This window comes from Lissotriton helveticus, chromosome 3_2 (genome assembly GCF_964261635.1).
Source record: "Lissotriton helveticus chromosome 3_2, aLisHel1.1, whole genome shotgun sequence".
In the NCBI taxonomy this organism is placed as follows: Eukaryota; Metazoa; Chordata; class Amphibia; order Caudata; family Salamandridae; genus Lissotriton; species Lissotriton helveticus.
In genome coordinates, this window is record NC_136062.1 from 253688627 (window position 1) to 253716579 (window position 27953).

The following is a 27953-nucleotide window of genomic DNA, read 5'->3' on the forward strand; positions in this document are numbered from 1 at the left end:
CCACACGTAAGCTAGGGGCATCCATGGCTTTCCTGGGAAATATTCCTTTACACGAAATTTGTAGAGCAGCCACATGGTCAACCACACATACATTTACAAAACACTATTGTGTAGATGTACATTCAAAACAGCAAGCTGCTGTAGGACAGGCTGTTCTCAAAACTCTTTTCCAGACTGCTGCAGCTGACACAGGTAGCCACCGCTAAGGGAGATACTGCTATACATTTTATGCACAGATATGAATTCAGCAGCCCACATGCCTCGAACGGAATATGCTTCTTACCAGTATGCATCTGTTCTTGGCATGTAGGGCTGCTGACATTCATATCGCCCACCCACCTCCCCGGTGCCTGTCGTAGCTGCAGCATTCACTCTTTGCATGGACATCTCTTACTGTACTATACTCCATCTCTGCCACAATGGCGAAAAACAATCTGAGGATGGAGAGGATGCCCATGCGCAATGTAGTCCAAGGGAGGAGCCACCTATCTCGTGATACTTCGAAGACTCTTCCAGGACAGCAATGTGCAATCATCCGGACCCAACACTAGGCGGCGATCTATGCACAGATATGATTGTCAGCAGCCCTACATGCCAAGAACAGATGCATACTTGTAAGTAGCATATTCCTTACCCCCAGTCAAGAGATCTGGGTTAAATCCATTGTTCTTTTGCTCACCATGCCACCCCAGTTTAGACCCAGCCATATGCAAATCAGTCTTGACCCTGTGCCTCATGGGAATAGTCCAGCCCGAACTGCCAAGCCAGGTCCTCCCTGGACCGGAAACAAGCATCCTAGGACCGGTTTCAGGGTTTCACCTCCCTTCAGCCAGGATAGCTTGATTCCAGTGGCACATTGAGCCCAGGACCCACGCTTGGGCATACCTGGCGCCCTTAGTGCGAGAAAGCAAAAGACACACAATTGATGGATGGAATGCAGAACAAATCAAAACATTAACCCCCAGCCAAGAGATCTGGGTTAAATCCATCATTCTTTTGCTCACCATGCCACCCCAGTTTAGACCTGGCCTTATGCAAATGCCTCGAGGGTACGCACCACGAGAAAGAGAGGGGCTGCATTGGCTTTCTTGGGTAAAATGCCATTAGCATGCATACGCAAAGCAGCTACTTCATGAATGCTCACACCTTTGCTAAACACTAGAGCATGGATATTCAAGCCCATCAAGTATTACAAGTTAGCCAAACAGTCCTTAGAACCTTGTTTTGCACATCCGCTCACTGCTTTACAGTCTATGCAAAGCATGTGATCTACGGCTGTACATGATACCGATGTGCAGCAGCACCCTTTCTGGACTGCCGTCCAAACCGGAAGTAGCAACAATAGTTAATTAATTTGTCTAATCAGAATTGCATTTTTTCTTAAATGCTCACATGTGCAAATTATTTGTGAGTCCTAAACAGTGAAGACTTATTAAAGTGTTAGCTCTTTAAACCCTGCTCTGCTTTAAACATTAATATCTCAAAAACAAATGAACTGATTTACACTAAAACGACAAAAGCACAGTTCAAGTAAAGTTATACTTTAATGCCAAGCTTGGTGTAAATCCATTCAGCAGTTTGGACTGTAGGTGTGAGCAAAATAATGGGAAACCGCTTCTCAACCCATAATTCCTTAACTCTTTCTCACCCGCGCACCCCCCCCCCCCCCCCCACCCCCACTTTGGACGAAACATCACAAACCTTTGCATGCAGAAGTGTAGCTGATTATCTAGTAAACTGCCAAATTTTATGAGAATCCAAAAAGATATAGGCACATCAAAAAATGCATTTTCAATGAAAAGTACATCTGCACCGTAACTACAATCACTATATATATATATACTTGTTCGAGTGTTAGCTCTGTGAAATGCGATATACCAAGTACACATATAATGTAACCACATATTTTGAATATTAATGTCTCTTGTGTAATCGTTCATTTTAATTTTAGGGCTGGAGTAGTGCCTATTCAATCGAATCAGTGATCATGCAAATCAATGCCACTTTAGTTAAAGGAAAAGCCAGAGTACAGTTTGGAGCCAATAAGGTAAAACTATTTTTAAATATTTTGGTTTGAGATTTGCTGTGATGGGGTGTGTGTGTGTGTGTATTAACAAACATAACCTTAGATATTGAACTTCCTTCCCATGTATCAAGAACCCCATATAGCAGTATTAACCCAACTCACAGGGAGCCCTAGAACTTTGTAAGGATGCAAGAAATAAATGCAGTCGTTTGTGAAACTCTCCTCACTCCTGCAGTTTGTTCCTGCTCCTGTGGCTTTGTTCTTTTCCCTCTATTCTATAATCTGTTACAATGTTCCCAGGTGTAAAATGTGGTAAGGATGTATAGCACATTCTGTTTTTTAATGTATGTGGCAGCTAACTAGATACTTAAAATGCGCTAACATTGACTCTTATTTTTGGACGGGACGTTTTAAAATGTATTGTGAACCAATGCAGCAGTGTCAAGTAGCAACAAATATTAAGTATATTTAAGCAGTTTGCTCTTTTGCAATGCTGTTTTTTGATTTGTAGCTTCCAATTGTCTTTACTGAATTATTTTTAGCCGGTAACTCTACAAGTCTCCATATATAATCGTATTTTGAGAATGTCTTCTACTTAATTTTTTTTCTCAAACATCAATCAAAATACACATATGTAGTCCTACCGACGGACTTGGCATGTTCCAGTGTTCAACACATTTTGCTTCCATCGTACAGATTGGGGCAGCAGGTTAGCCAGCTTTAACCATTAGCTGTGTTTCACTGTGAGTGATGGCATTCATATGTATGTGCACAGTGACAGTTCAGTGCCAAGGCTAGTTTGCTGTGTGTGTGTGTGTGTGTGTGTGTGTGTGTATATATATCTATGTATATAGATAGATAGAGAGAGAGAGAGAGAGAGAGATATATTACCTACTGGCGATAGCCAGTAGGTATATATAGTTAGGATTGTTTTCCATAGGGAAATCGAACATTCTATTGGGAATAACTTTGGCGCCGGTTGAGGAATCTTCCTGAATGGTTTTCCACCAAACTTGGCAAAATTGTAGGGACTGGTAGCCCGATGTGCCTTTGCTATTTCTCAAGATATGTGCTCCAGTGGTTTTTACAAAAATTAACTTTGAAAAAATATATATTGGGCTACATTGGGCTATATATATGTTAGAGGCCAAATGTAGCCCAATGTAGCCCAAAGATGGCCACCAGAGACAAGAAAAACCAAATGTAGCCCAAATATCAGCCAGATGTAGCCCAACTATAGCCCAATGACAGAATGTCCCAGAGTGTTCTAAAGAACAAATAGAGCGCTAACAGTCTTACTTATGACAAAAGTATGGCACACCTGAAGTCATCTTGATTGGAATAAAGTGTTAACATTTAAAACATTTAATTTGCAAAGGAACAAAATGAGGGGGTTCATTTTGCCATAGAAATTATGATTAGTGCTGAAGAAAGAAAAATTAGGGCACATTTTGAGTGACTTCTCAAATCCTCTTATATTTCATTAAAAAAATTCTGATATGCCGTCTCCCAAGATGGCCACCAGAGACAAAAGAGCCCACATGTAGCCCAAATATCAGCCAGATGTAGCCCAACTATAGCCCAATGACAGAATGTCCCAGAGTGTTCTAAAGAACAACTAGAACGCTAACAGTCTTACTTATGACAAAAGTATGGCACACCTGAAGTCATCTTAATTGGAATAAAGTGGTAACACTTAATACATTTAATTTGAAAAGGAACAAAATGAGGGCTTTCATTTTGCCATAGAAATTTTATATATATATATATATTCACTGAAAAAATCATAGGTTACACACCAGTTATAGTTAGGTATTAGCATTTAAAAAAAACTTTGAAATTCACTGAAAAAACCATAGGTTTCACACCAGTTATAGTTAGCTAGAAATTGTACTCGCATAAAACCATTGAAATTCCCACGTTATAGTTAGTTGGACTCACTATAACTTGCACGTCTGCAATGCACTGCTGATGACGTCACATATTACATCACTCATGCATATATTTAAATATTTAAACATTACTCGCTAATATATGTATTCACTAAGATACACTTAATAAGCCAGTTAACCAATCACTTTTTTTTTTTAAAAACCCTGAAAAAACCATAGGTTTCAGGCCTTATAAAGTTAAGAATTAGCATTTAAAAAACCTTTGAAATTCACTGAAAAAAACATAGGTTTCAGGCCTTATATAGTTAGGAATCAGCATTTAAAAAACCTTTGAAATTCACTGAAAAAAACATAGGTTTCAGGAGTTATATAGTTAGGAATTAGTTTTTAAAAAACCTTTGAAATTCACTGAAAAAAACATAGGTTTCAGGAGTTATATAGTTAGGAATTAGTTTTTAAAAAACCTTTGAAATTCACTCAAAAAATTATAAGTTTTAGTGGTGCTATAGTTAGCTGGACATTTTACTCATACAAAACCAATGAAATTGCTCCTATATAGTTAGTTGTACTAACTATATTTCGCGCACCCGCAATCCACTGCTGATGATGTCACATATTAGATCATTCATGACATGGTCAGTGACATCACTGATGACATCTCAAATGACATCACTGATGACATCACTGATGACATCATCCACGTGACAATCACATACACCTTTTCATACACTATTACAATTTTTCATCACTGTTTGTAAAATACAGAGTATCATATTTAAATCCATTGTCACAGCAATACAAGTATCTAAAAATCCACTCAGTGATTCATAGATGTATACACACATCTAATCACTTACCTATGGATTCACTCATACATGCTGTCAATGAACAATAGAACACTATCAAAAATACTTATACATCTATATCGACATTAAACAACAGCACGCATCCTATTCACATATGAAGTCATCCTACTCACGTATGCAAACAATGGATCATACTTACATATTTACTTAGCAAAACACTTATACAAACACCACTTCTTCTATTCATTTAGATAGTAAGTCATACTTAGTGAATTATAAAATCATTATTACAAGTATACAGTTATCCATACAGTCACTCACACAATCATTGTGTCTTATGTATACTTATTTACATACAACAACTGACACATACACTGCCTTTTATTTTTCTAGTTTGTTGGACCTGTACCTTTGAGAAATAAATTTGCTCATCACCACACCCATGAAGAGATTCCCTCACCCAAACTGTTAGAACATGTAGTTTTAACTTCATGTATCTACTGAATCAACTATTCACACATCTTTGGACAGTCACACACCCCCCACCGAACCACACACACTTTTACACTCCCATACAAATACTCAGTTAACTAATCAATAACTAATATAGACTTTCACATAGCTAGTAACCAACTGTAGAATCAGTTTACACAACAACTGACAAAGTGATACAGATATTCACACAGTTTAGTCACTATCCACTATATTTAGTGAGACATTATAAATTGGTCAAGTAAACAATCAATTACACTGCTACTAAATTCTCCATCCAAATATTTATTTATATATATCCACTCATTCTTCAATGTAAATTGCTATATATATATAATGCATATTTAAATAATGAAGCAAACCACATTCACTGGATGATGTCATCAGTGATGTCATCAGTGATGTCATCAGTGATGTCACTGACCATGTCATGAATGATCTAATATGTGACATCATCAGCAGTGGATTGCGGGTGCGCGAAATATAGTTAGTACAACTAACTATATAGGAGCAATTTCATTGGTTTTGTATGAGTAAAATGTCCAGCTAACTATAACGATTCAGAAAAGGGGGTGGTGATGACCAGAGTGCCGGAATTAAGCAGACCACTTTTACCCAGTCCAAAGATCAGGGCTTGATCCATCACCGTTATTTAGCTCACTGCCCCATCCCAGCTCAGAACCTGGCTATATGCAAATTAGTCTGTCCCTGGCCCAGTGCATCATGGGAACAGGGCAGACCAAACTACCAAGCCAATTCTTCACCAGAAAGGATACAAGCTACCGGGGACCGGTTTCTGGCATTTCAGCCTCGTCGGCCCGGCTTGCTTGAATCCTGATGGAGCAGTGAGCAAGGGACTCATGTCTGAGTATACCCTGCCACACCTAAGTGGCCAAAAACGATTCAGAAAAGGGGGTGGTGATGACCAGAGTGTCTGAATTAAGCAGACCACTTTTACCCAGTCCAAAGATCAGGGCTTGATCCATCACCGTTATTTAGCTCACTGCCCCATCCCAGCTCAGAACCTGGCTATATGCAAATTAGTCTGTCCCTGGCCCAGTGCATCATGGGAACAGGGCAGACCAAACTACCAAGCCAATTCTTCACCAGAAAGGATACAAGCTACCGGGGACCGGTTTCTGGCATTTCAGCCTCGTCGGCCCGGCTTGCTTGAATCCTAATGGAGCAGTGAGCAAGGGACTCATGTCTGAGTATACCCTGCCACACCTAAGTGGCCAAAAACGATGCCAGAAACCGGTACCCGGAAGCTTGTTTCCTTCCCAGTGTAAGAATTGGCTTTTGTAGTCTGGTCTGCCCTGTTCCCATGATGCACTGGGCCAGGGACAGACTAATTTGCATACAGCCAGGTTCTGAAACTGGGATGGTGCAATGAGCTAAAAAACGGTGTTGGATCTAGCCCTGATCTCTTGACTGGGTGAGAGTACTCTGCTTAATTCAGAGACTCTGTCCATCACCACCCCTTGTTGTAATTAATTTTGTCCACCCTAAGCGTGGAAGGGTATACTCAGATGTGAGTCCCTTGCTCATTGCACCATCAGGATTCAAGCAAGCCGGGCCGAAGACGGCTGTAATGCCAGAAACCGGTCCCCGGAAGCTTGTTTCCTTCCCAGTGTAAGAATTGGCTTTTGTAGTCTGGTCTGCCCTGTTCCCATGATGCACTGGGCCAGGGACAGACTAATTTGCATACAGCCAGGTTCTGAAACTGGGATGGTGCAATGAGCTAAAAAACGGTGTTGGATCTAGCCCTGATCTCTTGACTGGGTGAGAGTACTCTGCTTAATTCAGAGACTCTGTCCATCACCACCCCTTGTTGCAGCTAACTATAACACCACTAAAACTTATAATTTTTTGAGTGAATTTCAAAGGTTTTTTAAAAACTAATTCCTAACTATATAACTCCTGAAACCTATGGTTTTTTCAGTGAATATATATATATATATATATATATATATATATATATATATATATATATATATATTCCTGAAAAAAACATAGGTTTCAGGGACGTTATACTTAGTTGGACATTTCACTCGTACAAAACCATAGAAATTCCACCGTTCTAGTTAGTTCAGCTAACTAGAACTCACGCTCCTGCAATGCACTGCTGATGATGTCACATATTACATCATTCATGACATGGTCCGTGACATCACTGATGATAACATCCAGTGACTGTGTGTTTCTATAAAGTTTAAATATGTTTTATATATCTATGCCAAATTGTATTGAAGAATGAGCGGGTGTATAAGTGTCTCGATGGAGGATTTAGTAGGTGCGTGACTGACTGTATAAGTGAGTAATTAAACGTGGGTTGAGGACTCTTCTCTAGAGGCCTCTGGAGAGAGTTTGGCGCCACCCTGACGCCCGACATCGCCGGAGGTATTGTTGCCAGTGCCCCCCTTGGAATTTGTGGAGCCTCCTCAGGAGCTCCCAGATCCGGCAGGCTCTTCATCTCCCCAGGAGCCCCATCAGGATCCTCATTCTTCAATGGGGCTTCCTTCTGTGGGGCATTGGTCGCACCCTCAGTGTCTTGGGAGGGTCAGCTTACACCCCTCCCCGCTGATGAGCTGTTGTCCACTCCGCGGAGGGCTACCGAGGCTGGTGCTGCTTTTTTCAGAGTGGTCTCATTGGCTACTCGCATTTTAAACATGCAACCCCCTTATGCCCCCTTGTCTATGGACCCCTTGCTTGAGGTCCTTCCTCGTGGGTCCCCGAATGTGGAGCCGCTTCTGCCCTTTGAGGCTTCTCTTTATGATGACCTCTTGGGTACCTGGGTCCGGCCTGCTTCAGGTGACCCGGTGGCTCGTTCAGTTTTGCACCGCCACTGTCCATCTCCACATGATCCTGTTTGTCTTTTTGTGCACCCTGATGCGCAGGGGTTTGTGTTGCAGACTCCCTTTCCTTCCCTGCCCCTCTAACTCTTCCTCCCTCTCGGGAGTCCAGATTCCTTGAGTCATGGGATAGGAACATCTTTGCATCCACTAGTGCAGCCCTACGGTCCTTAAATACAGTGTGTGTTTTGGCTCGGGCTACCTCTGCCCTGTGGCACTCTGCAGAGTCTTTGCTTTCTGCCACCTCTGAAGGTGCTCGCGTTAATCTCCTTCACATCCTCCGGGATGGCCGCGACCTGGCCGAATTTACAATCCGGTTAGCCTTAGATACTGTGGATTCTTTGGGTTGAGCTATGGCGGGTTCTGTTGCCTTAAGGCATCACCCTTGGTTGCGAGAAAGCGTCTTCCCTGAAAATATCCAGGAGTGACTGGTTGACTTACCCTTTGATGGGGTGTTTCTGTTTAATGCTCACGCCGAATTGGCGGTTCACCGGCCTTGCAGGCTTTTGCCCTCCCACTTCGGTCTTCTTAGGCCTGTCTTCCGTGGTTTTACTCTTTCATTTCGCACCTTTTCGATGCTCTCTGTGGTCAAGGGTGATTACCCTTTTATTGGCATCCCTTGAATGTGTTCTGCTTTGATCTGCCTGTTCTACTGCTGTGGCCGTGTTCCACAGGTTGCTGTGTCTTCTGACTGTGGTATTGAGCCGGTGGCTCCGCTCGGTAATGTCATACGGCTCAGAACTCATGTTCACGGGTTCGGTTTGTTACTGCGCTCTTTTGGCTTGGCTTATTTCCCTGAGAGATGTTCCCCGTTGTTTGGGGTATGCATACACCATGTGGGATACTTGTATGCTATTATATAGCTTTGCTTATCTCACCTGGGCCTGGAGATCCTGTGGGCTTCATGCGTCGCTTGGTGGTCCGTCGTACGGTGTTCTATGTTTTTCCCTGGTGCCTTGGTCATCCACCTCCTTGGGAGGTTTCATGGTCTCCTCTTCAAAAACCAATCCTACCTGCCCTTACTGTACTAGGTATGATCCGGTACGGACATGTTCAAGATCCTGGCTAGTTCTGTCTCTACATAATTATATGTTCGAGGCATATGAGCTGCAGATTGTACACTTTGCATAGAACGCCATCTGGTGTTGGGCTCGGATGATTGCATGTTGTTTTTGTCTTCGAAGAAGTGTTGTAGTCACGAGACCGGTGACTCCTCCTTCGGTGCAGAGTGCGCGTGGGCTTCAGCTCCATCGTTAGATTGTTTTTTTCCGCCATCGGGTTCGGATGAAACTTGCTGCGCTCCGGTTTGGCACCTTTTCCAGACCTCTTCGACGCGCAATTACATTTACCGACGGTATTGTTTTGATCGCTTGCCTTCGACGCGCACCTTGAAAGCTTCCATCACTCTTCGACGCCTGCAAACGTCGACGCGGGCTGTTGGGCCTGCCCGCGCCGATCTAGACGGACGTTGATGGAACGGACTCCATTTAAAAAATGTCCACAGTGCCTGGCTGCAATTTGTGCCTCTCCCCAGAACATCGAGAGGACAACTGTGAAGCCTGCCTTTCATTCAAATCGAAAAAGAATGTCCGGGATCGTCTAGCTAGACGCCGAGACATGCAGCAAGGCACAGGCTCCATTCCGGACATCTTCAATCCAGGTCCCGACCTTCCAGTGCCAAAAGAGATCATGGACTCCGAAGTAGACAACGCCGAGGTCGATGATGACATCACTCCGGGCAAAAGGGATGTACTGAAACCCCGACCCAGCCCAAGACAATTGCACCGGTAACACCTTCGCCTTCAGGCTAAGGTTTACACCGTACCAAGACTTCGAACGCCCCGCCCTCGGGCTCGGCACCGAAGGTCAGATAAAAGCCATCCAGCTCGAGCCAACCACTCGGCGCTGAAAAACCACCCTCGGCCCTAAAGGCGCAACCATTAGAGTTGCCATGCCCTCTTATGTCCACACCGACAAAACACTTGTTGCCGAAACCAACATAAGACCCCTCTGCTCCAAAAGACTCCAATAAAAAGTCGGCGCCAAAGCAAATCGATAAAGCATAGACACCGAAAAAGCCGGATAAACCCCCGGAACCGGGAAAAAACAGATAAAGTTTCGGGTCCGAAACAAACTGAAAAACCTTCGGCTCCGAAGCATATAGAAAAAACCTTCGTGCCATCAAAATACAAGGCACCGAAAACTTCAGAACCGACTAAGGCTGTGGTACCGGACAATGTCCCAAAACACCCAAAATCAAGTTCTAAGGACAATTCTTCGACGCCAAGCAAGTCTGCGGAGTCTGAAGACCTTTTCTTCCCAGATCCAAAGCAAACTATATATTTATCCACCCAAAGACTGGTACTATAGTCACCAAGCTGCCTGCAAAGAGGAAACCAGAACATTTACAACAAGTTCCAGTTCCTCCAAAAAAGATTCACATGTCTACTAACACTTCTCCTTCACCCCCACCACCTGATAACCCTAACTTAATAATTTCACCACCACACTCTCCACATTTAGAGCATAGTGATGATTCACAAGGGCATGGAGATGTAGATGATGATGTAATGCCATTAGGTCCTGTCAATTCACCACAGGAGTTAGACCCATGGCATAATTATAACACGGATCCTGATATAACTAATGATCCAGATTTCTACGCCATAAAGCCATCCCCACCAGATGATAATGTGGGGTTTGCACAACTAATTAATGGGGCAGCTACATACCACAAAGTCAAACTCCATTCAGACCCTGTGCAAGAGGACTTTTTGCTAGAAACTTTCGCGCAACCACAAAAATCTACACATGTATTGCCTATGCTACAAGGCCTTATTAGACATGCTCCTGAGGTTTTTTAAGACCCAGTCGGAGCTAGGGTTCTTAACCCCAGAATTGATCAAAAATATAAAGCAGCCCCTAGTGACCCTATCTATATTAAGGGCCAACTTCCCTTAGATTCTTTAGTGGTAGCCAATGCACGTAAAACGGCAAACTTCCAGGCATCAGGTGATGCACCACCTCCTGACAAAGAATCTAAGCTATTAGACGCATCAGGAAAACGTATGGCGTCTCAGGCGGCTAATTCATGGAAAATTGCAAACACACAAGCCCTGCTAGCAAGATATGACAGGGCTCACTATGATGAGCTAGAAAAACTCATTCAACACCTTCCACCAGAGTACAAAGACACAAAGCTAATGAGCTTGTACAAGAAGGCAAACTAATTACCAATACTTCAATAAAATGTGCACTAGATGCAGCAGACACCGCGACACGTGCCATAAACACTAGTGTGCTACTATGTAGACACGCATGGCTTAGAGTGTCTGGTTTTAAACAAGAGGTGCAAAATACAATTCTAAATCAACCATGTGATCAACAGCACCTTTTTGGAACTGCAGTTGATGCATCTTTAGAAAAAATGTAAAAAGATACAGAAACAGCTAAATCTTTGGGGGCCCTGCAGTCACCATCTGCCAGAGGTAACTTTTGGTGCTGCTTTTACATAGCAGGGTCCAAAACTACCACATCAGAACACCCTACATCCTCCTATAAAAGTCCAAACCAAGGCTACTGTTCTAGGGGATACAATAAAGGAGGTTACAAAGTTAACAAGGGTAGAGGCAGAGGTAACAACACCCGCAACTCCCCTAACAACAAACAGTGACTTCCCTACGCTTCCCCCGGATCATCCCACTCCTGTCGGAGGACGCATCTTACAGTTCCTACCTGTCTGGAATTCCATCACAACAGACAAGTGGGTAAGACAAATGATCCAGTATGGTTATTGCCTGGAACTCACTTCTACACCTCCCAACATTCCTCCAAGACAGCGCCCAATGTCATTAGACATTAGTGCTCCTCAAACAAGAAGTCTTGGAAATGTTACAAAAGGATGCAATAGAGCCAGTTCCTCTAATCCATCAAGGGACAGGAGTTTACTCCCTTTACTTCCTGATCCCAAAAAAGGACGGCTCTCTAAGACCAATATTGGATCTCAGACTGTTAAACTGGTACATTCTTTCAGACCACTTCCACATAGTCCCTTTACAACAAGTGCTTCCATTACTTCAGCAAGGCGACTTTCTCTCCACTATAGATCTAAAAGACGCCTACTTCCAAATTCCAATGCATCCCTCTCACAAGAAATATCTCAGATTCGTGGTAGATGGCCAACATTACCAGTTCAAGGTGCTTCCATTCTGAGTCACCACAGCACCCAGAGTCTTTACAAAATGCCTCGCAGTAGTTGCAGCTCATCTCAGAAGACAACAAATTCATGTCTTCCCCAACCTAGACGATTGGCTTATAAAAGCAAACTCCCAAAACAGCTGTGTGCAACACACGCTTCGCACAATACAGTTGCTTCACGAACTAGGATTCACAGTAACTCTAACCAAATCCCACCTCCAACCGTCTACAATGCAGCAATATCTGAGGGCAACAGTAAGCCAAAGCTTATCCCAATCCCATCAGGATAAACGCTATACGAACACTAGTTCAAAAATTTCAACCACAGCGCACTCTACCAGCAAGAGTGTTCATACAACTAATAGGAATGATGGCATAATGCATTTTTCTCGTCCCTCATGCGAAACTACAAATGCGTCCATTACAGTAATGTCTAGCACAACAGTGGAACCAAGCTCAAGGTCAACTAACAGATCTGGTGTTGGTAGACGACCGCACCCATCGCTCTCTGCAGTGGTGGAGCACAAAAAACCTTGCCAAAGGACGGTCGTTCCTCGAGCCACTTCCACAAATAGTGCTAACAGATGCGTCGCTCATCGGATGGGAAGCACATCTCAAAGACCATACCACTCAAGGGTTATGGACCTCTCAACAAAAACAGTTCCACATCAACTATCTGGAATTGTTAGCGATCTCTCTAGTGCTGGAATCATTTCAACCACAGCTCCTCAACAAAGTTGTCTTAATCCGTACAGACAACATGACGGCAATGTATTACATACAAAAACAGGGGGGGGGACACACTCTCCAGTTAACCTGTCTAACCAGTTAACCTGTCTAGCACAGAGCATCTGGAGGTGGGCCATTCCGCGAAACATATACCTCCTAGCAGAACATCTACCAGGAGTACACAATCAGATAGCGGATCTGCTCAGTCGTCAAACACAACAGATCCACGAATGGGAACTTCATTCCTCAAGTTCTTCTTCCATTCTTTCATATGTGGGAACAACAGACATAGATCTGTTCGCCACACACAAAAACACAAAATGCCAAAACTTTGCATTCAGGTATCCACACCCATTGTCCAAAGGCAATGCGCTATGGATGAAAATTTGCTTACGCTTTTCCGCCTCTCCCACTCATTCCATCAGTGGTGAGGAAACTTCAACAGCATTCCCTTACAATGATCCTAGTTGCTTCAACATGGGCAAGACAACCATGGTTCACAACCCTGCTGCAGCTATCAGTAATGCCACATCAAAAGCTGCACCTCTCTCCCAAGTTTCTCACTCAGAACAATGGAGAGATAAGGCACATGATCCCAGCCAGCTCAATCTAGCAATCTGGCACCTGAAGTCCTAGAGTTTGGATATCTCAACCTTCCACAGGAATGTATGAACGCTATAAAAGAAGCTAGACGCCCTACAACAAGAGCGTGCTATGCTGCTAAGTGGAAAAGATTTGTCATTTATTGTTCTAACAATACAATTGACCCACTAGATGCTTCTATTCAAAACATAATTTGTTACCTTTTGCATCTGCAACGTTATAATCTAGCGTATACATCCATAAAATTACATCTAGCTGCCATAGCAGCTTACCTGAAAAACAGACATCTGTCGCTTTTTAAAGTTCAACCAATAAAAGCTTTTATGAAAGGGCTTAAAAGAATAATTCTACCAAGAGCTCCACCCTCCCCAGTGTGGAATCTCAATATAGTCCTTACCAGACTAATGGGCCCTCCATTTGAACCTTGACACACGTGTAAATTAAAATACCTTACTTGGAAAATAACATTTTTAGTCACTATCATATCTCTGAGAAGAGTGAGCGAACTCCAGGCATTAACCATACAAGAACCATTCTTGCAAATTCATCACAACAAAGTGGTTCTTAGAACAAATCCTATTTTTCTACCCAGTCTCTGCCTTCCATCTAAACCAGTCAGTTGAACTACCAGTATTCTTTCCTCAACCAGACTCAGTAGCAGAAAGAGCGCTACATACTCTTGATGTCAAAAGAGCATTGCTCTATTACATGGAAAGAAGGAAACCATTTAGGAAAACCAAACAACTTTTCGTAGCTTTCTCCCCACCGCATAAAGGCAATCCTATAACTAAAACAGGAATTGCAAGATGGATTGTAAAATGTATACGAATATGCTACCTTAAAGCTAAACGCACATTAACAATTCTCCCTAGAGCTCATTCCACACGCAAGCTAGGGGCATCTATGGCATTCTTAGGAAATATTCCTCTAGATGACATATGCAAAGCAGCAACTTGGGCCACGGCACACACCTTCACAAAACACTATTGTGTAGATGTGCAAGCAAAACAACAAGCTAGTGTGGGCCAGGCTGTATTAAAAACACTTTTTCAAGCTACTGCAACAGATAGAGGTAGCCACCGCTAAGGAGGATACTACTATATAGTCTATGCAAAGTGTACAATCTGCAGCTCATATGCCTCGAACGGAAAATGCTACTTACCAGTATGCATCTGTTCTTGGCATGTAGAGCTGCAGAGTTGTACACGCCCACCCTCCTCCCCAGATACCTCTATCTGATCCAGTATTATCTTAATTAGATACATCAGGCATGGGCACTTCTCTATTGCTTACTACTCCATCTAACCCTACTGGCAAAACAATCTAACGATGGAGCCGAAGCCCATGCGCACTCTGCACCGAAGGAGGAGTCACCGGTCTCATGACTACAACACTTCTTCGAAGACAAAACCAACATGCAATCATCCGAGCCCAACACCAGATGACGATCTATGCAAAGTGTACAACTCTGCAGCTCTACATGCCAAAAACAGATGCATACTGGTAAGTAGCATTTTCCTTTTATACATTTATTTATACATGCCGGTTGCCTTGGTAGTCCTCTTCCTACGTTGCCTCTTCTTTTCGAGCCTGCGAGGTCTGGACCAATATCTCCATGTGTGGGGGAGCTTTTCTGAGTTGTTGCAAGTAGCCCATAGGTTCCTCTTTGGTTCCGCTTACTGGGGTGATTTCCCAATTTGACATATGCTCCCTTTTTGGTCTTCAACGCTGTACGTTTCTTCTCTGGAGGGTTGGTCTCGGATTCTGAAACTCTTCCCACCATTCGTTAACTTGGTGTTTTTGGCCACTTCCTTCGGATATGTCTTTTTTCCAAATGATCACATACTATTGTTAAAGCTACACCTGCGGGACAGCTCTTCTGATGGCAGTGGTCCTTGACTACTGCCTGCAAGTCTATATTGTGGTTGTTTCTCACTTTGGCTTCATACTGCCCGGCCGGGCACTCTTGTGTAAGCCACTTTAAGGTCTCTATGGCCGTTTACCTGCTGCATATTTCAACCTGCTTCAGCGGGTTTAGCATTGATGGTAATTGCCCCTAATTACCCTTTTTGGGATTGAGTGTGCACTTGCCGTGTTTCTTGTCCCGCCGGCTATTCCCAACGCATTGCTCAGGTTCTAGCTCTTGCCTTTGGGCTCTTGACACCGGCTCCTACGGCTTCCTTCTATAGGCTAGTCTGTTAGGCTCTGGTTGCATCTCTTCAAGTTCCTTTATAGGGCTCATGCTGTTCTAGCTGTCATTTTTATACGGGTATGGCGTAGCGCCATTCTGGTGTTTTTAGGATATCTACTATCCCGTTATTTCTGGTCTTTCGAGCTGCTTGAATTGATGTCTGGCTGTTCCGCTACAGCTTTCCCCCTTTATCTGTCACTCTGTTGCCGTATCGGATACTTCGCGCTTTCTGTTCTGTCGCAGACCCACCTACCATTTGGGGTATGGCTGTGGTATCTATTCTAAGGTAATGAATCTGTGGCTAGATGTCTCTATCAGATGTACGAGTTACTTACCTTCAGTAACGATGTATCTGGTAGAGACGTCTAGCCGCAGATTCCTTAACGCCCACCCAGCCTCCCCGTTCTGCGAGAACATTGCCGAGTGGTGTTCTCCACTGGCCTCTTCAGTTGCCATTGGGTTAGCACTCACAGGAGTTCAGTTTGTGACTCCCCTCTGAGTGTTTGCATATACAGTTAACCTCTGCTCAGGGGCTTCTTTCCAGTAATGTGGCACGAGGAGATTTGTTTTCCTCTCCAGTTACCTTCCCTTCCTTCCGTCTTCTCTATTGACTCTGGGCTCTGGTCTCCTCTTGGTCATCCTCTTTTGGGGTCGGTTGTGCTCTGTTTCAACCTCCATTATTATAGGGAATGGGCCAGTCTTTTCATCCTTCCTACGGTGCAATGTTGTTCTTCTGTGCTCCGTTCTTAATAAACGACACAGTTCTACATGGCAATATCGGTCTCTTTTGGTCTGTAGAGATGTTCTTCCCTTGTTGCACTCAGGGAAGGGACTTCGCTTAGCTTGCGGGCTTTTTCTCACAGCTTTTCACTTATATGTAGGCAGTGTCTAATCCGTCTTTTATGATGGTGTCTCCACAATGCTCCTTTGTGTTCACAATTTTTTTTTAATCCTCGCACACTGCTCTCATACTTTCCGTTTTTTGTTGGTGGCTACGCGTTGTGCCGCGGAAAAGTTTCTCCGAAGAAAACTGATGTCAGCACGCCGGGAGGTACTTATATGACCCCGCTGACGTAGCGTACATGGACGACGTCAGGGCGTCGTCGTGTGGTGCAGTCCTCCGGCACGCAGAGGTGCTGCTGCAAAAAATTGCCAGATCCAGTCTGATGCCTGTGGATATTCTAAGTTAAGGAATCTGCGGCTTGACAACGTCTCTACCAGATACATTGTTTCCGCAGGTAAGTAACTCGTACTTTAGAGTAGGTGTATGAAAGGTTATATTAGGGAATGAGGAGGTGCATCAGATTATCACGTGGATGATGTAATCAGTGATGTCATCAGTGATGTCATTTGAGATGTCATCATTGATGTCACTGACATGTCATGAATAAGGTTATATGTGACGTCATCAGTAGTGCATTGCGGAGGCGCGAGTTATAGTTAGCTGAACTAACTAGAACGGTGAAATTTCTATGGTTTTGTATGAGTAAAATGTCCAACTAAGTAGAACGTCCCTGAAACCTTTTGTTTTTTCAGTGAATTTCAATGGTTTTTTAAATGCTAATTTCTAACTATAAAGTACCTGATACCTATGGTTTTTTCTGTGAATTTCAATGGTTTTTTAAATGCTAATTTGTAACTAGAACATCCCTATTTAGTCCCCTTGAATCCTGAAGGCTCCTGGTGGCCAAGTAGCCTACCAGGTACATTCAGTAAGTGCCACAGACCTGCGTTTCAGAGAGGTGTTCTGAAGCCACGCCCTTTTTTACACCACGCTGCAAACGCGGCTTCTGGCACACTGCTGCTCCGAGGATGAAGTCCACTTGTGTCTTAAGGTCCTCAGTACACAAGAGGACCTCATCGCACCACCAACTGCACACCAAAAGCCGCGTTTGCGGAGTGGTGTAAAAAGGGGCGTGGCCTCTGGGCATCTCTTGGCAACGCACCCCTGTGGCGTTTACAAGAGGAACCTGGTGGACTAGTTGGCCCCCCAGGGACCCTCAGGATTGAAGGTGTGGAAACTAACTGGGGGGCACTACCAACCAGAATATAAGATCCTTAATTATTGCCCGGCGGTGTCGCCTCTTGAACCCACAAAGAAGTTAAACTATTGAAGAGGCAGGCGCTGGAGACTGGAAGGCAGGAAACAAGGTTTTTATTCTCTCCGGAGGAGAACACAACGAAACGGACAGAAGGTATCGTTCTGAGGTGCTCTAACTGCATCCCTGAGGCCTGGCCTCTTATACACACGTTTATCTGTTTATTGCATGTAACACATTCTCGTTGATACTTTGAAGTACGGAAAGACATCCTCAGAATCCCCCCTTTCCCAGCCCGTTCCCACGCAAGGTTACAGTGGAAGTCCCCGCCCCGTTCACAACAGGTGATGATCATCGCGCAGCTGGGTATTCCGCCGATCCACAGTGTGTGTGGGTTTCGATCGGATCTCGTGGGATGGGGGGGGCTTTGATCATCTCGGGGGTCCTTAGAGGAGGAAAGCTTTCTATTGTACGGGGAGGGGCAAGGGATTGGTATCGGCAGAGCTGGGTGTCGGCCTGGGAACGGGGAAGACAAACGGGCACACGGGGAAATGGGGTTTGCATCAAAGGGCCGGGGATCATAAATGGGAAGAAGGGAGGTGTCGCGCTGGGAACAGGACGAGGGTCTGGGGCAGAGCAGCGCTGAAGAGGGGTTTTATGATTCGCGGCAGGTGCAGGCAGGGGGGTTGTCAGTATGCGGGGGATGCCGGCGAAGTTAGGAATGGGAGAGAGGCGCGCTGGCTCTCGGCGGGAGCAGGGAAGCCATGGTGTTCAAAAATGGCGGCTGTTTTACGCGCACAAAAAGGTTAAGGAGAGCAAGAGGGCGCCGATAATGTTGACGGTTTCAGCCTAACTTTCAACAGTCCTCCCTTTTCAACATATCTAGCCAACTTGCTTACTCAATGTCAATTTTCATCAAATTCCTAACTTCGGTATCATACAATGCTCTCATATGTTCGCTTCCAATGTCCACAGTTTTGGGAAAAATGCAACTCGCACATAAAGAACACATAGGTGGCAAACATTGAATTCCTAAGCATAGGCCACATATTACAACTACGGGAATCAGGATAATGGTGAGCAGTCTCCAGCCCCAGCTTTTGACGGTGTCCCAGAACCAACCACCAAGCGACCATTCTTCTTGCTCTTGGTGAACTTCCGATGAGAGTCTGTGAAGATGTTCGATGGCTTTGTACACTGAGGGTGAGTTGTCCGGTATGTATGTACAACAGCTGGCCCCAATAATGCGGCATGCTCCTCCACGGTCCGCCAGAACCACATCTAGAACGAGGCGGTTCTGCAGAGCCACCAAACGGACCGCTTGGAGCTCGGCAGTGTTGTTGGCAAAGATGCCCGCTGTGATGTTCATGGTTGTCTCGACTGCCTGAGTCAAATGTCGGATGGCACGGCTGTTTGCCATCGGGCCCCAGAGGGGGACGAGTCCTTTCATAGCATCGAGGAACTGTGCCCCTGTTGAGTCGGCTTGCTCAACGTCTTTGGCTCGTTTTTGCCTGTGGTGATTCGCTGGAGCCACATAAGTTGGAGGAAGGACGAAGGAGATGTAGCAAGTGCCCCCCCAGCCTTTGGGGAGCCAGGTGTAGGCCTTCGTGCCGCAGATGAAATACATGTTTGGAGATGACACAAAGGAAGGCGGATCCGTGGAATCCAGAGTGCTGGTAAAGCGGCAAGCGCTGCGACCCACCAGCTGTGTCCCAAGTCCTTCTACACACATGTGGCCTGTGACGTTGATGACCGTCAGGGCCACAGTCAGAGTGGCAGCCGTTCGTTTCCGCAGATAGGAGAAGGTGGGTCTGGTCGGATTGTTGAACACCTGCATTTCGATTCGTTCTTTGGCCGGGATGTCCATTTGGATCGAGTCGCTGGGGGTCAGCGGGCAGAAGTGTGTCTTTGTCTTGTTTCGCCCGGCCCCATGAGAAGAATGTGCTGCAGTTCTGCTGGAGGTGGCATTTCCCGTATAGCTCTCTTGCAGGAGGATCAGCCAGGCAAGGCAGGAGCCGTGGACGGAGAAGGGTGAAGGGATGAATGGTATTGAATGTCCAGTGGCATGGGGTAGCAACCCACAGATCCAGCAGTTGGTGGCGTTGGTGGCAAGATTGTGCTGGTGAAGTAGCTGCACGAAGGAGTTGTTCCAAAACTCCTTTCGCCTCTCTCTTAGTTGGGGAGAGAGCGAAATTAGATAATGTTCCTTCATGGTGGTAGGCTGAGCAGTGGTTAGGAATGTTTCGTGAGCAGGTGCGTGTTCTTCCATAATCCAGAGCGTAGTCATGAGGAGAAAACAGAGGAGGATTACGATGAAGAGTGCAATTGTCTTTGAGCTATGAAGTCTGTCTGTTCTCGGATTTCTGTAGTGGGTATTTCCTGTTGTCTCAGTCGGCTTCTTGTTTGGCGCTTCCATCATCTTCTTATCTGGCGCTTCCATCATCTTCGTCTTCAAGGTGCTCGGTAGTGGGCAGGACCACAGACTTAGTTTTAGCTTCTCTCCAGGTAACCCTTGGTAGTTCGGGTCACCGTTCTGAGATTCTTTAACCTAGTCCGTGGCCTACTTAGCCGAAGCTCCCTCCTTTCGCCGCAGGAAATACCCTTCTCGAGATGGCACAGTGGGGTCAGGATGTTTTGAAAGTTCAAGTGTCTCTATGTCAGGATAGCAGTTCAACGATGGTCGGTCCTGGTTCAGGAGCTCTTCTTGGGTGTTGACGGTGTCTGTCGTGGCCAGGGCTGGGGAGACCTTTTTGCAGTGATGGGCGTGCAGCCAATGTTTCTTCCCCTCCACTCGAAGTGCGGTCCGAGTGGTGATCAGCACTTGCCAGGGGCCCGTCCACCGGGGTTCCAAACTCTTTGATCGCTGAAAATTTCGGATCAGCACGAAGTCCCCCGGCTGGATGGCGTGACCCGGACCCCTGGAAGCATCGGGGATGGCCTGCTGCACCTGCTGATGAAGGACAGACAAAGTTTCAGTCAATTTGTACAGATAATCAGACATTAGGACATCCGGAACGTCATGAATGGAAGTTGGTTTCGGGGCAGACCAGACGCTCATGGGTCGACCGAAGACAACTTCATAAGGGGTTAAGTGATGTCGGGTGGGGGTGGAGCGCATCGATAGCAATGCCAGTGGGAGGGCGTCTGGCCATTTCAGGCCCGTCGTAGCCACTATTTTGGCCAGTTTAAGCTTGAGTGTGGCATTGTGTCGTTCGACAAGCCCAGCAAATTGAGGGTGGAAGACTGCGTGGAATTTCTGTTTAATACCCAGCCCATTTAGGATGAGCTGGATAACGTTGGCTACAAAGTGGGGGCCATTATCACTCCATAAAACACGACAGAGGCCATAACGGGGGAAAAACTCCTTTAACAGGACCTTTGCAGTGGCCATAGCGGTGTTGTCACGGGTTGGATATGCTTCCACCCATTTGCTAAATGCGCACACCACGACAAGTACATATTTCAGGCCTTGGCATCTGTCTAGCTGGATGTAGTCCATCTGCAGGACTTCAAATGGGTGGTTTGGGACCCCAAATCCCCCCCGGGGTACTACAGTTCCTTTCCCGGGGTTGTGTTGCAGGCATATTAAGCATTGTTGGACCAGGCGTTTGGCGGAATCTGGGATCTTGTCATTGTGCCAAACCCTGGAGACAAGTTCAATCATGGGGGCTGATCCTATGTGGGCAGGGGAGTGTGCCATGGTTAATATGGGAATCAAGTACGAATCAGGTAGCAACCATCTGTTCGTGTCTTTTGTCCGCCAGCAGCCTTCATCGTCTTTCAATCCTACCCGTGTCCATTCAGTCAATTCGTGTTGTGTGCTAGTCGTTTGTATGTCTCTAATTGTGTCCTTGGCGTCAGTCCAGTTTTCTGCTTGTGACCTGGTCACGTACATATGTGTTGTTGTTCTATTTTCAGCTGTCGTTCGGGCGGTGATGTCAGCTAGTGCATTTCCCTGTCCAATAATGTCTGTCACTTTCTTGTGTGCCTGGCATTTGATAACGGCAAGTCTGTTGGGGAGGAGGACAGCTTCGATTAAGGCGGAGACTAAATCTCCGTGCAAAATGGGTGTGCCATGTGAGGTCAAGTATCCTCTCTCCCTCCAGAGGAGCCCAAAATGGTGAACCACCCCGAAGGCATACTGGCTGTCGGTGTAAATGTTCGCTGTGGTTCCTGTTGCCAGGATGCAGGCTCGCGTCAAAGCAATCAGTTCCGCTGCCTGGGCAGATCGCTGGGTGATGCGGGCTGTTTCTACTACAGTTCGAGCCGTGGTGACTGCATAGGCAGCGGAAGTGGTACCATCGGAGAGTTTGATGCAAGAACCGTCCACCCACAACTCCCCGTCGGGGTCAGGGAAAGCTGTGTCTCTGAGATCGACCCTACTCCTGGTCTGTTCGTCCGTAAGAGTCACGCAGTCATGTACGGGGTGCACAGTGGGATCGTTCTCTGGCAAGGGTAACAGAGTTGCTGGGTTCAGTGTGGTGCATCTTTTCAGGGTGATATGGGGGGCAAGCAAGGTTAGTTCGTATCCAGTCAGTCGTGCACTCGTCAGATGTTGCGTCTTGGTTTGGTTCAGGAGGGTGTCGACTGCATGGGGTACCAGTACCGTGAGGGAATTCGAGAGTACAATCCCCTCACTCTGTCGGATAGAGACTGCAGCAGCAGCTACAGCTCGAAGGCAGGCAGGCAAGGCTCTGGCGACAGGGTCAAGAGTGGCAGAGAAGTAAGCGCACGGTCGTTGCTTAGGGCCGATGGCCTGGGTCAGGACAGATAAAGCGCACCCCTCCCTTTCGTGAGTGTAAAGGGAGAAGGGCTTTTTGTAATCAGGGGTACCCAGGACAGGGGCTGAGCAAAGGGCATCTCGTAGTTCTGTGAAGGAAGTTTGACACTCAGGAGTCCAAGGGAGTGGGAAAGGGACGTCTTTGTTTAGCAGAGAGAGCAGTGGTTTTACAACGAGACTGAAGTTTGGTAACCATTGTCGGCAGAAGGAGGTGAGGCCTAATAGGGAGCGAACCTGCTTCTGGGTTTTAGGGACAGGGGTATCTAGAATGGTTTGGATTCGATCAGGGGTGAGTTTCCTTCCATCTTTGGACAGAAGGTGGCCCAGGTAAGTGACCTGGGGTAGGCAGAATTGCAACTTCTTCTTGGAGACCTTGTGGCCATTTTCCGCCAGGAAGTGCAAGAGTTGAATGGTGGCGGTAACCGCTAGAGGGGTGGTGTCGGCTGCCAAAAGGATGTCATCGACATATTGTACCAACACCACCCCGTCGGGTAACCGGACTTGGTCTAGTTGTCTTTTGAGGGCCTGGCTGTAGATGCTAGGGCTCTCCGTGTAGCCTTGAGGAGCTCGGCAAAACCTATATGAGCGGGATTTTAGGGTAAAGCCGAAGAGATATCGGCTGTCTGGGTGGATGGGGATGGAGAAGAATGCGTTCTTGAGGTCGATGACGGAAAAGGTGGTGGCAGTGGATGGAATCAAGGTCAGGATGGTGGTGATGTCTGAGACCACAGGGTACTGGGGTACCACCACTTTGTTGATCTCTCGGAGGTCGATGATGAAACGGTATGCTTTCTCATCTCCCTCTCCCTGCTTCTTGATAATGGGCAAGATAGGGCTGTTGCAAACGTTGCTAACCACTTCCTCTACCACTCCTGCGTCTATCAGTGACTGGATAATCATTACCAATGCCTTCTCGCCCTCTGGCGATATCCGATATTGTGGGAGTTTTGGGAGTGTTGCGTCTGGTCGGACAGTAATGTGCACTGGGTCAATTAACATACGCCCTACGTCCGAATCCGCTTTGGCCCACAGATACGGAGGTAGAGTGTCAAGCAGGGACGCGTCAACGTCGGTGATGGAAAACATGTGCCGGGGGGAACAATGTCTAAGCAGAACGGGGTTGTCGTAAAGAAACACTCGAACTCCATCTTGAGAACACCTAATCGTCGCTCGGAAGTGTTTCAGTAAGTCAAGTCCCATAATGGCGTCAGGGCTATTGGAGGAAAGCAAGAACGTGGTGTCGGTGGTGTTTTCTACGTCAAAGAGAATCGGGGCAGACAAAGGGTTGGTGGAGGGCGTTCCATCGAAACCTGTCGATGTTATGAGTGAGCCAGACAAGGGTGCCCTTGGAATCAGTCGTTTAGATAACGCACTACGTGTTGCGCCAGTGTCTACCAGAAATGGAGACTTGGTACCCAGGACCTTAGCAGTGACATAAGGGCCCTGCTGGTCAACATAGAGCTCGACTGGATCCCTCCCTCGCCCTTGGCTGTCCTATGCAAAGGTGTGAGTGTCGTCATAGTCAGATTGTTGATATTGGTTCTGTCTGGGTCGATCGAACGTATTTGGTCTGCTTGATCTGTCGTTCGTTGCGTCATTTGGGGGCCCTCGTGGTGGTCCCTTAGGTCTCGGTCCGTTTGCTACATCCCGGGGGTCTCTGTTTCTGATCATTTCCAGAAGAACTGGGCACTGGGATTTCCAATGGCCAGTCCCTTTGCAGAAAGCGCACTGGTCTTCTCTAAGGTCTGTGCGTCCACTGTAGGGAGTCAGAGTGCGGTCCTGGGGAAATGTAGTCTTAGGGACGTTTGTCTGGTAGTTTCCCCGGTATTGGTCTCGTCCTATAGTCACCCCTTGCAGTTTGGCAATCATCACCCTCTCTTTTAAGTCTTTCTTCTTTCTCTCTGTCGCCCTATCGTTTTCATTTTTCTGATGCTCATAATATTGGGCCATTTGGAGAATCGCTGTAGGTTTGGAGGCTGCCCAACTACTCTCGCTGGCCTGTAGTTTCTGGGAGATTTCCAATGATAGGCCCTTAACATAATTCTGGACAAACAGATGGTGTCCGGTTGCAGTGGTCATGTCCTGGCCGCTGTAATCGGAGAACACCGTTTCAAACCGGGAGAAGTACTCCGATACGTCCTCCTGGGGTTTTTGGCGACAGGCTGTTACTATCGACCAGTCCACTTTCTTTTCTGGGATTTGGGTTTTTAATTTCTCTACGATTTTATCTGGGAGGTCTAGAATGGATTTCAACGGCTTTTGTCCTGGTCCCCGTTGTTTGTCCAGTTCATCGAGTTGTGACCAGGTATGTCCGAACAGCTCAAGGTGGTCGACTTTCCGGATTTGCTTCCACACATCAGCTGGTAGACATAACCCGAAGAACAAGTCGATGTCAGCCAGGGTCATGATAGTTGAACCCAGGGCTGTACCCAATTCAGTATAGAAGGCAGTGGGGTTTTTACGTAGGTCGGGTAGAGATTTCCGGAATGTCAGTATCTCTTGCCGGTCCCATGGCTGGTAGACCCAGTTGTATACTACCCTTCCCTTCGCATCTTGGTTGTTTGCATCATCGTGAGTCCCTGTACCCCGAGGAGGAACCCAGTAAGGGGCAGCCTCACGTATCGGCATCATGGTGTTAGATTGCTCGGTTGGTGGTTCGGTCACTACGGGGGCTGCGGATTTAGCTCCCGGCTTTCGTTCAGTGAGGTGGCGGAAAACCTCAAGCGTACGCGTAAGGAGGTCCGACACATCACACTCGCCCTCATCCCCGATATCGACCTTCCGGTACAGAGTCCTTAGGCTCTCGGGACCTTTTTCTCGATATCGGTCCTCGTATGCATTCAAGACATGATAACACAGTCGTACGGTAAAATGTCGTCTGTGACTCCCTGTATACGAGCTGAACATATCTGTGATGTACTCTTCATCATCCTTCCTTTCTACCAGTGTCCTTGCTATTTTGTCGATCCCCGCTCGCTCATCTTTGTCTAGCCTGTTTGTTCTTGCAGGGCCAGCCCCTCGAGTCTCATGGTCGTCTAACGTCGTTGTTGATGCGGGTTTTAATACAAGGGGTTCGGCCGGCACAGAGGCCATTGGGGCCGACGCTGTGGCGGTACCTTTGTTTGTACCTGGGGGTGGCGCGTGCTGCGCCAAGGGTTGAGAAGGGGCATATGGAGGGGGCATGTAGATGATAGGAGGACCTAACAGCAGGTCCTCATTGGCTTGTCGTTTCGAGGGTAAATCAGGGTAGAGCATGGAGGGGGTTCTAACCGGACACTGGCTTGGCGTTTCCCTTTCTAGTTTCTGTTTAGCTTTCTCTCTTTCCTCTATCTCCTTTTTTAGTTTCTGAGCAGCTAGGTGGGCTGCTTTTTGCAGCTCTTTTTCCAACCTACTCTCAGTTTTCTTTTTACGCTGTTCAGTTTCTTTTCGCCACATGCCGAAGCTATCAAGCATAGTAGGTGTTGTCTTGTTTTTACCCAGGGCAGTTTCTAGCGTTTTTATTTTATCATCATCGAAGGATCCTATCAGGGGCCATTGACTTTCTTGACCCTGTTTTGTATATTTATGCCATAGTTTACTATAGGCAATAGCGGTCAATCCATGCTTCATGAACATGTCCTTATTAGGGGTGCCTTCCAGTGGGGCTGGATGGTCCATCTCTAATAAGCGGTCCGGGCTAAACAGGCTACTAATCAGTGGGGAGAAGACAGACATGACGGCTCGTAACGAGGGACTAAAAAGTCAGCACTGCCTATCTTATCACTAGGTGCAAAGACTGGACAGAATATTTCTATTCTACGTTGTTTGCAGGCAGTGAATACCTCATGGATCAAAAAACCAAAGACCAATAAATAACAATGGGGAGAATGAGCAGGTCCGCAAAGATTTGCGTTACCTACCCTTTTCACTATCTGCAAAAAGGGTGGTCTCTTCCCTGTTTGCAGACAGGGAATCTCCAGGAAACAATAGTTTGCGAACAACAGTTCAATTTCAAGAGATTATTGAGTGGGAGGGAAAAAATAAGCACGGCTGCTGCCCTACCTATCCTCCACTGTTTGCAAAGAGAGAGCCCGTTGTTTCTCCGTTTGCAGACAGTGAATCCCTCATAGATCAAGATAACAAAAGACCGATAAATAACAATGGGGAGAATGAGTAGGTCCGCAAAGATTTGCGTTACCTACCTTTTTCACTATCTGCAAAAAGGGTGGTCTCTTCCCTGTTTGCAGACAGGGAATCTCCAGGAAACAATAGTTTGTGAACAACAGTTCAGTTTCAGGTGATTATTGAGTGGGGGAGAAAATAAGCACGGCTGCTGGCCTACCTATCCTCCACTGCTTGCAAAGAGAGAGACCGTTGCTTCTCCGTTTGCAGACAGTGAATCTCCAAATAAACAAAAAAGAGCAATACTAGTATTTTTTAACAAACAGGCAATCAAACAAATTTCGCGACTTGTCGTGGTTACACGACCTTACCCGGACCGCATGGACAGTTTCCTGTCTTCCGAATCCAGCGCCCGATCGTCCTCTCTTCTCCGTTATCCTCGCGGCACTCCTGATGGTTCCCAGTCAGGACCGTAGATCACTCGAGAGAGGTCTGTTCGGACCCAGTGAAGTTCGGATGATCGGCTGTCAGACGAGGGTCTATCGGACAGACGCGTTCCCGATCGTTGCAGTCGTTCACTTTGTCGTCAGGACCTCTCCCACTGGATCCATGGGTCGCTGATGGGCCCCACGCTTGGGACGCCAATTGTGGAAACTAACTGGGGGGCACTACCAACCAGAATATAAGATCCTTAATTATTGCCCGGCGGTGTCGCCTCTTGAACCCACAAAGAAGTTAAACTATTGAAGAGGCAGGCGCTGGAGACTGGAAGGCAGGAAACAAGGTTTTTATTCTCTCCGGAGGAGAACACAACGAAACGGACAGAAGGTATCGTTCTGAGGTGCTCTAACTGCATCCCTGAGGCCTGGCCTCTTATACACACGTTTATCTGTTTATTGCATGTAACACATTCTCGTTGATACTTTGAAGTACGGAAAGACATCCTCAGAATCCCCCCTTTCCCAGCCCGTTCCCACGCAAGGTTACAGTGGAAGTCCCCGCCCCGTTCACAACAGGTGATGATCATCGCGCAGCTGGGTATTCCGCCGATCCACAGTGTGTGTGGGTTTCGATCGGATCTCGTGGGATGGGGGGGGCTTTGATCATCTCGGGGGTCCTTAGAGGAGGAAAGCTTTCTATTGTACGGGGAGGGGCAAGGGATTGGTATCGGCAGAGCTGGGTGTCGGCCTGGGAACGGGGAAGACAAACGGGCACACGGGGAAATGGGGTTTGCATCAAAGGGCC

At 46.4% G+C, this 27953-nt stretch overlaps 1 protein-coding gene across 2 annotated transcripts in view; it reads left to right on the forward strand.

Moving 5' to 3' along the window:
- UBE2Q2 (ubiquitin conjugating enzyme E2 Q2) overlaps positions 1–27953 on the forward strand; it is a 758043-nt gene that overhangs the window by 654964 nt on the left and 75126 nt on the right. For both annotated transcript variants that reach the window (XM_078685153.1, XM_078685152.1), the window contains exon 11: positions 1952–2047. In XM_078685153.1, coding sequence (XP_078541279.1) covers positions 1952–2047 — 96 coding nt within the window. The remainder of the gene's footprint in view (positions 1–1951; positions 2048–27953) is intronic.